Raw genomic sequence first — 14,263 nt, forward strand, 5'->3', positions numbered from 1 at the left:
AAGGTCTCGGCTCCTTCTGAGCCCGGGGGTCACCGGGGACTGAGGCGGGTGTCGCTGACATTGCCTCCCCAGGCTGACTCTAGGGCGAAGGATGGAGAACGGGGCTTCGAGGACCCGTCTCGCCTCCCACGGCTGGCAGCCGGCCCCAGCGCGGAGGGACGCTTTCCGTGACCTCTGCCCCCCCCCCCGCCATGTCGCCCCACACAGATGGGGTGCCCACCGTTATGTAAAGGCACCTCGGCGACGAGGCTCCAGTGAGCGAGGGGAAATTTGTCACCGCCAGCCTGCGGCGTGCTGGCGGGGGGGACGCCTGGTGACTCAGCCGGCCGAGGGGGTGGTGATGAGGATCCTGGCTCCCGCTCGGGCGCAGTGGGCGAAGGCCGCCAGGCACCCGCAGACGGAGCACCCTGCTCTGTCGCTGCCTCGCCACCGGCTCCGCTGGCCCCATCTGACCCTGGGAGCACGGGCCGGGCTGCGGCATGAGCTCGCAGGTCGGGGCTTCAGGGGGAGGAGAAGGGTTTTATTGCAGAAATGTCTCCTGACATCAAAAAAAAAGAGGATGGGAGGAGGGCTGAGCCGGCCCAGACACAAGCCGTTCTCCAAAACACAGCCCCCGGCAGCCGCCAGACGCCAAGTCACAAACTGTGGCATCAAGATGGGGAGCTGAAAAACCTCCGTCTTTATTTACGCACCAGGGTCTCAGCAGGGTTTTTCCAGCCTTTGAAGGAACCCGCTTGCCTGTCAGTGATGCTGAGCGCGCTGTGGGCGCTGGGGCTGGGGGTGGGGCTGGAGCATCTCTGGAGCCCGTCAGGGAGTTGCATTCCCAGCAGGTATTTCAGGACTTGCTATTTCGGCTCTTGCCTGCGCCTTGAGGTTGGCCGCTTCCATTACCCCCTGACTGAGTTGTTTCTGGGCATCCTGGCTCAAAGCCCTTTGACTTTTCCCAGGCGCCACTGCCAGGCTGGAGGAGAAGCTCGCCCATGTCGAGACGTATGAGACGGTGTTGCCGCGCAAGGTGCCGGCACCTCGGGGGAAGAGGGACCTCTCTGCACCACTGGTGAGTATTGTCACCTCCCAAATACCGCCTTGGCACAGCTGCCCTCGCTGCTTTGCAGGGGGTCTGGGGGGGCATTGCAATCAGCAGAGACCCTTGGCCCACCACTGGGCTCGGAGCTGGATGCCCTTAGCTCTGTGCCAGCAGAATGACCTGCCGCACATTTTCTTGCATTGCTTCCATCCCAGAGGGTGGAGATCTTGAAAAAGTTGATCAAATCAGCTTTCCTGGACTGTTTTGAGTCAAAATAGGAACTGCGGATAGCACGGTGGACTTGGAGAGGGGGGGGCTGCTTTCTCCAATGCTTTCTTTGGAAACATTACTCAGCGGTGCCACCTCTTGCAGCCTTGCAGTGATCTTGTGACATCTGGTCTTTGCTTAAGGAGGGATTTGCAAAGCCTCATTGAGCTGTAAGCACTTTTCTTGCTGTGTTTGCTCAAGTTGGGTTTTTTTCATCCTTTGGGACAGGGAAATAAGAATCAGAAAGTTGCAGAAATCCACATGAAAGCAAGCCAGTGTTATTTTTCTTGGGAAAGCTTGTAATTTGGGGAAGGAATGGGGTTTGACTCAGGAATTTTGAGTGCTTGGGGGTTGACGTCCATAGGATGATGGCCTTGACCTCAGAGATGCTTTCCACATTGCCTTAAAGTGAAATTCAGCTAAATACATGGATTCATTTTCTAGGACTGAAAACCACCGACTTCAGCACCTGATGAGATGGAGGGGCTGGGGACATTTATTTCCTAGTAAACTCTTTGTACAGCACATTCATCTGTGATTCAAACTCTTTCTGATAAACTAGCTTCAAAACACTCCCTGAAAGCATCTGTTTTCTCTGCTCTAGAAACCTAAACTTGTCCACGAGATAAACATTCCCCAGGCTATTTAGAGACACCATCTGTGCCGGGCGTGCCAGGCGGCTCTGCATGGATCCCACCAGAAAAGGGAGCTCACCCATCTCAGGGTCCCTTTGCTTTCCACAGCACGGGAGAAGATACCAGCCTTGAGCCATCGTCTTTGGAACAACCATGGGTGGTGTCTGGTCCCAGTCTTCTTGGATTGGGCAGTCCTTGGACCTCCCAAACCTGCTGTGTTGAGGGTTTGAGGACTTCTGCCTTCCAAGCCATTTTCCTCCTCTGGGACAAATTTTGGGTTTGCTTTCCCAGTAACCTTGGTGGGGAAGCGGTTCTCAGCAAGGCTTGACCACCACCAAGCCCCTCTTTGAAGTGGAGACAGGTAGCTGGATGGGTGTTTTCTGTGCCAGCTCCTCCTGTGGCTTTGCATTAGCAGTCTCTGGCTGGGATGGGCATGGGCCAAGAGCAGTTCTGGGATCAGAGCAGTTGGGACACATGGGGTTGGTCCAGCAGAACGTCTCCCAGGTGAGGTTTGAAGCAGACCAGCTCCCATCTGGCTTTGCTTAAATCAAAATGTTCAGCCCTGCAGACAGGGTGGAGACCTGCATCCTGCAGCACAGGATCTCCTGGGATGCCAGCCTTCCCACAGGCCATGGTCTTTTTAGCAGGGGCATGACAGGGCATGTGGCAAACCTGCATTCTTCATGAGAAAGAAAGCAAGAAGGGCCTTCAAAAAGATTTATAGTTACATGCTCTTGATCGCAGAAGTGACATCTCTCTCATCCCCATGCTCCAGCATTTCAAAGAGCTGTATTGAAGCAGCTAGATGGTTTCCAGCATGTGTAAGATCTGGTGTTGCAAGCTGCCGGCTTCTTCCCCAGTGCACCTGTGCTTGCACAGCCCTGCTGATCTCCCCCGCCACATCCCAGAGCCAGCTGATGCAAAGAGGCAAGTCCTTTGCCTGGGTGGAGACAGCCAAGCTCCTGCCAGCCCAGCCTGGGGCTCTGCAGGAAGCAGCAGGACATTGCAGAGCGAGCAGTGGGGCCAGATGGAGCAGGAGCAAGGGACAGTGGTGGCCCAGCGACCTACCTTCTTTTCCTCCTCTCTTGTGCTGCAGCTCCTCTGATCTATGGCATGGTACAATAAGCCCCATCCCTACTGTCCTAGCGAGACTCATCACCTCTTCCCACCCAGTTGGCATCCCATCCCGATCCTCTGCAAGCTCTCTGGATCTCTTAATCAGACCAGTTGGAAGAAATCCCTCCTCTCTGTGTGCTGTGGCCACAGCTCTGCTTTGCTTTCTCAGCACGGTCACCAGGTTAGCAGGGCTCGGGTAGGGGCAGGGCTGAGCTGCCTGCGCTTTCAAAGCCTTCCCATCTGGAGCCCTTGCAAAGCTCATGCTAATAAGGAAAGGGATGATTCAGAGAAGCTTTATCAGGCTTTTTTTTTTTAAACTTGCCCTGCGGTTGTCTCCAAGAGACGGTCTCTGACCCACCAACCCCTTCCAAGTGCTTTCCTGCCATTTCTTAAGACCTCTTCTGGCTCCGGCGCTGCCAACAATAACAAAGCATCGCTTTGTCGGCAGACACAGGACGGGACGGCCACGTCAGGCGCGAGATGCTGTTCATAAGAGAAGAATTTCAGGGACCCATGAGCATGCTTGCATGCCGGCAGTGCCCCTGCCTGCAGCCGGGGCTGCCTGGCCAGCTTGTTGCAACCTGCTCATCATGCGGAGAGGATGTTTCGTGGCTGGCAGACCATTGCTTCAGATTGGAAATGCAAACTGGGTGGAGTTGTGGGTGACTGAGTGATGTGCAAACCCTCTCACCTGGCCCTGCTGGCGCTGAGTCAGCGGGACTTTCTGCTCAGCCCCAGCTCCCACCCGCTTGCAGATCATTCCCCTGGGAGTGCTGAGCCATGGTATGACAGCAGGTGCTGTCATTCTTCTTGGGGAGAGGCCACACACCTCATCTGGGAGGAATGCTGGCCCTGCAGAAGATGCTTGCTTTGCCTTTTGCTCAGATCTCCACCCCAGGATCCCATAAGAGCTGAAGATGTGCCCTCAGGAGAGGTCTCTGGGCTGCAGTGGTGGCTGAGGAGGTCCCTGGTGCCAAAGGTGCAGCCTGATATGGGGCACCACGCAAGGGATCATTATGTCTCTCAGTGGCCCCAGTGGGACAGGACCTCTGGAGGTCTGTGGCCCAACCTCTGCAGGTGGAGATCACAAGACAACCCAAAGGGAACCACTTCTTCTGGAGGGACACTGCCATCCTGGGGGTTCAGGGCTCAGCTGGGCTGAGCCACGGCCACCCTGACCCATCCATAGTGACTGCAGGTTGGACTCGAGATACCTTGAGGTCCCTTCCACCAGCACTAGGGGGATCTGGCACATGGTGATACTAAAATCTGCTTTCAGTAGCAGACAAGAACCAAGAGATGCTGCATGTTAGGTCAGTCAGAGATAAGGAAGTCTCTGCTGATGAGAGCCATTGGGCACCAGGGATATTTGTGGTTCAGCCCATGAGTAAGTGCTGAACTCAGTCCCTAAAAAAGGAGCTTTGTCGTTGATGAGTAGGAAACCTCAGTTTCTGGCACAGCCATCTGCAGCCATGTGTCAGACAAGGGAAACCAGACTTTGCTGACTCCTTTTCATTCCTGGTGACCTGTTCTTTATCTCAGGATGTGCCAGGGATTTGCGTTATTGCCCACATGCTTTCTTTATTCTCTTCTGATTTCCTGTGTCTTTGCTGGATGCCTCCAGGGTGAGCAGCCAGGCTCCCTGTCCCGCAGCTGCCTTCCAGTGGGGTGCATGCAGACCCCATCGCCTTTCTGGGCAGGACAGGGGCCAAGAGGTCGTCTTGTCTGTAGCTTTTGCTTCTGGTGACAGCAGATCTGTGATGATGTCATCTATCTTTCATGCAGAGCATCTACCCAGACCACGTCCTCTACAGCATCCGTGCCGAAGGCAGGGACTACCTCCTGCGGCTGGAGAAGAACAAGTGAGTATGGGTGGGCATGGTGGGATGGCCCAGGAGAGGCTCGATTCCCACCCTTGCCATGAACATCAATTCTCCAAGGTCTGGTGTCACTGCACTGGTGATCTAAGCCCTCAGCCCACACCCTCGCTAGCAAAATACTGCATTTTTTTTCCTCCTTGCCAAACCTGCCCAGGGAGGTCACGGGCCCACCATACTCAACCTGACAAACCTTATCCCCAAAGCTTTCCATCCACTCCCCAAAACTGGGGTCACTGCTGATGCCCCTTCCCCATTCTGCAGGGAGCTGCTGGGGCAGCACTACACTGAGACACACTACTCAGCCAGCGGCACAGAGATCACGGAGAAGCCAGACGTTCAGGTATGGGGCTGGCTCCAGGCAGAGCAGTTTTCCCGCTCCTGTGGGGTCCCACCATGCTGACCCCCTTTACACCTCTCTTTCAGGATCACTGCTTTTATCAGGGCCACGTGCAAGGATACGCTGACTCGGCAGTGAGCATCAGCACCTGCAGCGGGCTCAGGTAGGACCTCCGACTCCCCTGGGGCACTGTGGCTGGCCGGAGCACAGCATCAAGTCCGGCCTTGGTGTACACCACGAAGCTTCTCCTGGTGGACGCGGTGCCACGTAATGCTGAGCCGGTGCGACCAAGCCCCAGGCGGCTGGAGCTGTGCTGGTGGAGGGAGAGCTCAGCTTTCACCCAAGGAAGAGAAGACGACATCCCTTTTCCTGCTGGCGGTGGGATTGCTGACCGCCCTGGCTCGGCGCCCAGCAGGAAAGGCGCGCAGCATTTTGCAGCTAAGCCTGCCGTTTCTGAGGGGTTGATTCATGGCACGGGATGAGACTGGAAACCTGAGCATGACAGGAGCTCCGGGCAGGAGTGCCCTCCCTGGGCAGCAAGGCACAGCTTATCCTGGATCCATCCTTTCTTCTCAGGGCAGACCAGACCAAACTTGCCCCGACTGCTGCAGCCAGAGGCACAAAGGTGTGCTCATGGTGATGCACTGGCTTGCAGGCAGCCTGCACCTCTGGGCCATGCCGAGCTCCTATTGCTGATGGCCAAGTGCCTTTCCAAAGGAAAAGGAAAGCATACGGTGCATCAGGCCAGCTGCGTCTCCCTCTACCCACCGCCTGCTGACTGTGCTGGTGCTCATTCCTCAACAGCTGCCTTGGGTCTACCTTCATTTAACAGCAGAAAGCATCCTTGCAGGGTAACCCAAGCCACCAGGTCCACACAAGGTTGCTCAGTTTGCCATGGAAGATTCGTACTCTGGTGTTCTCTTTCTTTTAAGATCAGCTGGCAGCCAGACATTGCAAGAGAGTAAGCCAGAGAGTAACAGGTCCCTTGCAGGGGCATGTGTGTGGAGGACGGGTGGTCCCTGGAGCACCCAGGGACCTGCAAATACCCATTTGCAGGAGAAACACCTGCTGGAGCTGCTTGGCAGCCATCTCCTCACTTTGAAAGCAGGGGTTATGTCTGCGGAGACCCTGGTTCGCACAGCTTGTGCATACATGGGACACTTGAAATCTTTGTATAGTAGGAGGACAAGATGTGCAAAGGGAGGACAAGAGACAAGGACAATACAGACAAAGCACGTGGGACATGGGACACCTTACAGAAATCATCCTGAAGGCCAGAGCTGCTCAGCAGAAATGCTGTGTTAAACCTGGCCTGGCATCACCGGGCAGTTCTCCTTGCTGAACCCTGGGACATTTCTGCTGCTCAAAGTACAGGATACTCCCCTTGCTACCAGCCACAGATAACTGTGCCATGGTTTGCTCCCTCCCAGCCCGGCAGACAGTTTCCAGCCTCCCTAACAATGCTTTTGTTCAACCGGTGCTTCTGCAGCCTCTGAAAGCAAATTGTGTGGACATGTTTCCTATCGCTCCCCATCTCCTGGCATGCCCCAGCTCAGCTCCATCCTGCAGCACCTCCTTGACGTGCTCTTGGGCCAGGCAAGGTTGCAGGGAAAAGGCATCCAGTCCCTCATGTTGCTGTGAGCTTCTGCACCCCGTACGTCTCTGCACAGCCGTGTGGGCCTTCATGCACCACCCAAGGGCTGCTTGGGACTTTGCATTGAGTGCACTTTCATGCACTTGGCCAGAAGGACCTGACTGTCACATCCCACTAGTGGCCTGTAGCTCATCCAAGCTGCCTTTGGGAACCATGAAGGGGTTGGGTGGTTTCCTAGCTGGGATTTTGTATCACAGGCACTTGCAGGGGTGCATGTAGGGTCTGTCCGTGTCCTGCTGGATATCTCCCCAACCTGATGCCTGCCCTCTCTCTTGGCAGTGGGTTTTTCCGGGTGAATGAGACCACCTTCCTGCTGGAGCCTCTGGAGGAGGATGCGGCCGGCCGGCATGCCGTGTACAGAGCAGCTCACCTGCGGGGGAAGCACGGCACGTGTCAAGAGTCTGGTGCCACCCTGGAATATGACCACGAACCGAAAATTCCTGCAGCCATGAAGCTCTACCGCTGGGTTAAGGATTGCATTGCTTCTCCTTCCTGTAGCTGAGTTTGCGAGAGCCTAGGTCCTGTGAAGTCCAGGAGAGGAGTGGGGTCATACCGCATCTCTTGGAGATGCTCCCCTCCCACATGTTGTTGGTTCCAAACACGGTTGCTCCCAGTGGCCTAGCTCCTGGTGAGAACAAGTCCTCAGATCCTGTACCATTAGCAGGAGCATCCTCCTACCCCATGAGCTCCGTGATGCTTGCAGAGCCTCTCTCGTGCCTTATCTCACTAGCAGGCTTGGGTTTTTCCTTGTATGTTGGAAGATGTCTGAAAGTAAAGCAAAGTAACGTCAGAAAGCAGAGCTAGAAGACCTACTAGCCTTGAGTAATATTGGAAGATGCCCCAGGATCCAATGCATCCCACAGGAGGGTCAACTGAAGGGGTCAGCAAGCTGCAGAGCTGAGCCCCTGTTTGCGCTCACTTTCCTCTTCCCTTCCAGAAATCAGCTCCGTTACACAAAGGACCCCGATACGTGGAGCTGGTCCTGGTTGTGGACAATGAGGAGGTAAGAGGGGTGGGCGGCGAGCTGGTGCTTGCATTTTCACTGTCATCCACTGCAGCGAGGAGGTCGAAGCCAGCCTGGAAATCTCTCTGTGTCCTTCCCATAGTTCAGGAAACACAAGGACTTGCGCACAGTGCAGAACCGCATGAAGGAAATCGTGAACCACGTTGACAAGGTGAGCCCAGGGGTCTGCTCTCCCAGCTCCCACACATGCCCCGCAGTGGCAGCATCGGCATGAATGTGGCACAGGAGAGATTGGCATGGGTAGGGTGATGGAGCTAGAGCCAATCTCAAGCCCGCAGGTGGGCTGCCGCAGGGTGACCAGCTCCCTTGGCCAACAGGATGAGCAAAGTGGACATGACAAGCAGCTCAGCCCTGGGGCCTCAGGAGCATGGGACGGCTGCCTCCCAGCTCTCTCGTAAGGGAATGGGAGAGAAATTTCTTTTCGTAACCCCTGGGAGCACATCCCACAGCCACTCTCAAGCTGGAGCAGGTGCTAATGAGGGGAGGGGAATGGATGCAGTGCACCAAGGTGGGGTTTCTGCTTGCCTTGCGTCAGCCCCACTCTTTGGTCAGCAGCGTGGGGGCAGCACATTGGCCAAGAGGGAGCCCAGAGGTCCCTGGGGTAAACCCTGTCTATGTGGTCACCCCGGCTTGTGTTATTTATTGAGGGGGTGACAGAGCTGATATTACAGAGTGAGGTGGGGTCCTGGGCTTGGCTGTGTTTCCCCAGGGGATGTGGCACCTTCCCTCTGCTTGTGCAGCTCAAATCCAAGTGCTCCCTCTGGGCTGTCTCCCGCTCCAGCTTTATCAGCCTCTTCACCTGCGGGTGGCCTTGATTGGCTTGGAGGTGTGGAGCCACAAGGACAAAATCGTGGTCAGTCCCAACCCAGAGGTGACACTGGACAACTTCCTCCACTGGCGGGAGGCAGAACTGCTGCGGAGGAAGCCACACGACAATGCCCAGCTGATCACGTAAGAACGGGGGGCCATCACCTTGCCATCCTTGCAGCCCTGCTGCCACCCAGGCCACATGGCCATGGTGGCATCTCAATCCCACAGGGGCATAGACTTCCACGGCACGACCGTAGGGCTTGCCAAGAAGCTTGTGATGTGCACCAGGGACTCAGGCGGTGTCAACCAGGTGGGTCCCACTGCCTGGGCATGTGCCGGGAGGGCAGCAGCAGTCCCATGGTCTGCGCTCCCTGCATTGTATTTTCCAGAGCGGGTCTCTCCTCCACTGGTCTCCAGCTTTCCCCCTCCACCGCCTTAGGGCTGGGTCTGGTCCCTGGCATCTCCAACCCTTGAGCGACTGACCCCCCAGAGAAGTGTTGGGGCTTTACCACAGCATGGCAGCATTAGGGAATGAATTGCAGACAGCAGCGAGACCTGGCACTGAGTAATTGAAGAGCCCTGGTGGGCCCCGTGGAGATGCTGTGGAGAGCATTTGAACCACACTGTACTTCTTGTCCTACAGGACCACAGCACAAATCCTATCGGCGCTGCGTCCACCATGGCTCATGAGATGGGGCACAACCTGGGAATGTCCCATGATGAAGATGTTGCTGGCTGCCGCTGTCCTGTCCCCAAAGCTGATGGAGGATGCGTCATGGCGGCGAGTGTTGGGTGAGTGAAGGAGAAAGGGGAATATCCCTGGGCAGCAAATATTTCAAGGTGTCCTCCAGCACTGTCCTGATGGGGTGAAGCCCATGAGGTGGTCAGGTCTGGGTGGACACTCCACTTGAAGATGTATTTCAAAGGTCCATTGGTGCCTTTGAGTCTGTTGGTGGCTCTCCAACTTCTCCCTGGCCTGGTGGGTGTGGGGGTCCTCAGGCTCGCATCTCTGCTCATGACTGCCTGTTTTTGTGCCCCTTCAGCTTGGTTTACCCCAAGCTCTTCAGCCGCTGCAGTGAGCAGGACATGTGGCAGTTCCTCGGGGACCCCAGGACCAGCTGCCTGCTGAACGTCCCTAGGGCAGATGAGCTGTACGGGGGGCCAGTGTGCGGGAACCAGTTTGTGGAGCGGGGAGAGCAGTGCGACTGTGGCACGCCAGAGGTAGGGATGCTCTCTGAGAGCCCGGGAAGGTGGGTGAGTGGCAGGGACCTCAGACCTGTAATTCAGACTTGGAAAAGGTCATGCAAGCCTCTTCCCTGGACATCGTGCTTTGCAAGACTCATCTTCCTCATGTTCCTGATGCTTCTGCTGAAAAATAACTTGTGGAGGATATTTGTTAACTTGGATGTGTGCCCCCTACTTCACGTAGCTGGCTGTGATTTTAGCAGGTGCATGCCTAGGAAAGATGGACATCCCCCCAACATATCCTCCAAAGAGGTGATCCAAGGAGGGGGACATCATGGCATGTTGTCCTTTCAGGAGCCATGATCAGCTTTTCCTCACCCCTAGCAGCCCATCACTGCATTGCAGGGGGGAGATTTGAGACAAATGGCCAGGTGATGTCTTTGGGATAAATCCCTGGGTCACAGCCGTGCTCTGGGACCTGAAGGGATGCTCCCCCAATGCAGAGAGCACAGAGATCCTCCTGTTTTCTCCTTCCTGGAGATGTGCAAAGGGTGCTACCAGAGAGCAGGGACCCAGGTCAGGCACCATTTTCCGAAAAAAATCTCTTCTGGTCCTTTGGTTTGGTGTTGGTAATGGGGGATCAAGAGGAGGCAGGAATGGTTCACACGTGGGATGATGCTGTGGTTTTGCCCCATGGTTCAGCCCGTGGCACCTACAATGCCATTGGCATCTGGTGAGGTGGCAACTGGGTACCCCCAGAAGGGAAGAAAAAAGGGTCTTTCGGGGGGCTTTTGGGAGTGTTTCAGTCCCTCCCTGTCTTGCAGGAGTGCTCCGACCGCTGCTGCAATGCCACCACTTGCCAGCTGAGAGAGGGAGCCGAGTGTGCCCGGGGGGACTGCTGCCAGGACTGCAAGGTACTGCTGCCAGCAGGGCGACCAGCTTGGCAGGGAAGGGAGCTGGTGGGTGTGCAGTCCTGCCCCGCGCTCCTCCAGAACTTCAGAGTCGAGGCAAGGTGTGTCCATAGCCTGTTGGAGAGCCTGAAGGACCTGCCCAGAGCAGCCTGCCCAGAGCCAAACGTACCCAATGGTTTGTGTGGGGGGAAATCACACTTTCCATTCAATGCTCTCGCTACACAGACAGTCAGCATCTCGGGTTGAATTGGCTAGGAAGGTGAAGCAGCCTCTGTTTCTGGCATCCTGGAGCCCAGGTCCCCTGGCTCTGTTAGATTAGGTGCAGGATGAAAGGTGTTGAAGAACTGGGCAATGCTCAGAAGAGGTCAACATGGTCCATTTCTGGTCCAGGAAACCAACCTGCTCCATTCATCCAAGAGAAAGTTGCGTTACATGCATTGGTTCCTGCACACAGGCATAAGAAATGCCTTGATGTGAAGAGACGGGGCTAGAAGAGGACCCTGGGACAAGTCCAGACTAAAAGCAAAGCACAAGGTGTTGCCTGCAGGGAGAGATTTAACTATGGGAAGACCCCATCTGAGGCCTGATGGTGTCTCCATCCTATGCAGTAGCTCAGTCAATAGCAAATGTCTTTGTGCCAGCGTGGCACAATCTGCCGTGTCTGGATCTGTGGGGTGCTGGGAGATGTTATGAAGACCAGGGTGCTGCCAGGCTGTGGTGCCTGCGTGGCTCTGAGGATGCGAGAGCATTGAGGCAGTACCAACGTCCCCTTTTCTGTGCAGGTGAAGGCTGCTGGTGCACTCTGCCGGGCCAGCAAGAACGACTGTGACCTGACTGAGCACTGCACTGGCCTCAGCGCTGAGTGCCCAGAGGACGTATTCCAGGAGAACGGCATCCCCTGCCAGAATGGCAATGGCTACTGCTACAACGGGGCCTGCCCCTCGCATGGCGAGCAGTGCCGCGCGCTCTGGGGCGCAGGTAGTGACTCCTCCACCCTGCCCACCCTCCTCATCCCACGTGCTGGTTGATGTGCTCGGAGCCCCGGCTCCTCGGGCCAGGGAATTGCTCGGCTGCGGTCCCCTCCTGCATCCCTAGCTGGCATGCTATGGCTCTTGACCCTAAAGTGTGGCCACCGGTGCTGGCACCACTGGCTTGCTGTGGGCTCTGGCTCCTTGTGATGCTTTCTGTGTATCCCACAGAGGCCCAGGTGGCTCCTGATGTCTGCTTTAGGCACAACAGCGAGCAACATCTTCACCTCCACTGCCTCACTGAGTATGGGAAGCGGCCCTGCAGCCCCAAGTAAGGAGCTTGGGGGGGTGGAGGTGGGGTGGGGGTGGTATCCATGTCCGGCGACAGCATTGCAGGGCCAAGTGAAGCTCCCCAGCCCCCTGCCACCCCCACCACCGCTGCTCATGGCTGCTTCTCCCACAGGGACGTGAAGTGTGGCACGCTGTTGTGCCTGAGTGACAACACCAGCCCCGTCCTTGGTGACGGCTCCTACTCCCTCTTTTTTGGCCGCTTCAAGTGCAAGGCGGTCATCGCTAGCAACGATGCCAATGAGGTGGTGGCCAAGCTCAGGCTGGTGCCCACAGGCGCCAAGTGTGGCGAGGAGATGGTGAGTGTGCTGACTGCCGTGCCGGGGTGGTGGGGGGGGTCACCACCGGCTGTGGGGACCCCGGGGCAGCCTCAGACCTCCCCTGCCTGTCCCCAGGTCTGCTATGCTGGGCGCTGCCAGAACCTCCTGGTCTATGGCAACAAGAACTGCTCGGCCAAGTGCAACAACCATGGGGTATGCTGTGGGATCGTCCTCTCCCAGAACAGCTGTGGGGCCTGGGCGGTGGTCCCAGCCCCTACGGGATGTCCACCACCCTGACGCTTTCCTTCCTTATCTCAGGTGTGCAACCACAAGCGGGAGTGTCACTGCGAGCCAGGCTGGGCAGCACCCTACTGCGAACGGAAGATTTCGGAGATGGCAGCAGGTACGGCACCCCCTGTGCGTGGCCGGCACCAGCTCCCTCGGCCCGGTGCGTGTGCCAGGAAGGGAGCCTGGGGAGGGGGTCGGCACCCTGCCGTGGTGCCGGTGGGCGCTGCTCCGTCCCCACGGGGCATCCCTGGCTTGGAGGGGTGCCTGTCCCGACGCCGACCGGGTCTCCACAGGGAGCGGCGGCGTGGTCTTGGCGGCTGTGCTGGCCGTGCTGGGGCTCTCTGGCATCCTGCTCGGCAGTGGGGTTGTGCTCCTCAGAGGCAGGGGGACGAGGCGCTTTCAGAAAGGGTAATTCCCCCCCCCCAACCGCCCCACAGAGGTGTTGAGCCACGGCCGCACAGGCTGAGCTCGGGGTGTGCCCGGAGCAGTCCCCCATTGTCCCTGTGCCCCACAGGACCTCCGGCGGGCCTGCCGCTGGCCTCGCCAACCCACTCTTCCAGGAGGGCGGCCGGACGCGACCCCCCCGCCGCCAGCTGTCCCGCCGTGACATCGGCCATCCCAACCTGCTCAGCAGCACGGCAGCCCCGCGGGACGCCAAGACCCTCGGGCCCTGCCGCCCGGCCCCGCAGGTAAGGGAGCTGAACAAAGCCCCCGCGCGGGGCAGCCCCCGTGGCCTGGGTGGGAGGGCGGCCTCTCACCCCGGGTTTTGCTGACCCTGCAGCCGCCGGCGCCAGCCCCCCGGGTGACATCTCCAGGCTCTCCAGGACAGCCCCCGCAGGTAACCGCTCCTCCAAAAGCCACTGCTGCCTCGCAGCGGGGTGGCCTGTCCTTCCTGCAGCCGGGGGCTGCTCTCAGACATCGCCCCCCGCCAGCCTCCCCCTGGCCTGACCGGCCCCGGACATGTGGGGTGCATCCATGGGGAGGCCCAGGCGACTGATGACGGGGAGGGGGCCTTCCTCTGCCCCCCGACCCTCTCCGGGTCCTTCCCCGGCGCCCAGGCGAGGGACTCGGGTCTCTCCTCTCTTCCCACCAGGCGAAGCCAAAGCCGCCCAGCAAGCCTCTCCCAGCGCTGAAGAGCAAGGCGCAGTGCCGCGGCGAGGGGCCGCCAGGACCAGCCCTCCCGTGCTCTCCGATGACAACCCCCTCGGTCTTTCAGCGGGGCGTCCCCCCGAAGGTGGCCCTGAAGCTGCCCCCAGCCAGGAGGTGACCAAGGATGCTCCATCCGCCACCGCGGCTGAGGAGTTGCTGGCTCTGGTGCTTGGGTGGCACAGCTGGGGAGCCGCCGTCCGGCTTCCACCCTTACTTGAATCGCTCACCAGACCCTCCCCCGGCAGCGCACCAGTGTTTACGGATTTTTGAGTTGTGCCTTAACAGACTTCGTAGCCTCATGGCTGGCCCAGGGAGAGCTGTCAGCTGGGGGGCTTCATGAGGAGACCAGGAGCGGAGACGACGCCAGCTCTGGTTTTGAGGCCAGCCCTGAGCTGGTCCAGGCT

General features: G+C 58.0%; 1 protein-coding gene across 1 annotated transcript; it reads left to right on the forward strand.

Moving 5' to 3' along the window:
- The first annotated feature begins 340 nt into the window (after positions 1–340).
- On the forward strand, positions 341–13,977 carry ADAM8 (ADAM metallopeptidase domain 8). The gene is made up of 21 exons (XM_010570133.1): positions 341–491; positions 948–1,057; positions 4,831–4,907; positions 5,187–5,265; positions 5,349–5,425; positions 7,196–7,382; positions 7,854–7,919; positions 8,023–8,091; positions 8,722–8,891; positions 8,979–9,060; positions 9,394–9,542; positions 9,794–9,971; positions 10,760–10,849; positions 11,629–11,824; positions 12,046–12,145; positions 12,278–12,461; positions 12,558–12,635; positions 12,741–12,825; positions 13,225–13,399; positions 13,609–13,672; positions 13,804–13,977. Exons 1-21 carry the CDS (start codon positions 341–343, stop codon positions 13,975–13,977), a joined length of 2,541 nt encoding a protein of 846 aa, XP_010568435.1.
- The last annotated feature ends 286 nt before the right edge of the window (positions 13,978–14,263 follow it).

This window comes from Haliaeetus leucocephalus, unplaced genomic scaffold (assembly GCF_000737465.1).
Source record: "Haliaeetus leucocephalus isolate CR32 unplaced genomic scaffold, Haliaeetus_leucocephalus-4.0 Scaffold291, whole genome shotgun sequence".
NCBI classification, from domain to species: domain Eukaryota; kingdom Metazoa; phylum Chordata; class Aves; order Accipitriformes; family Accipitridae; genus Haliaeetus; species Haliaeetus leucocephalus.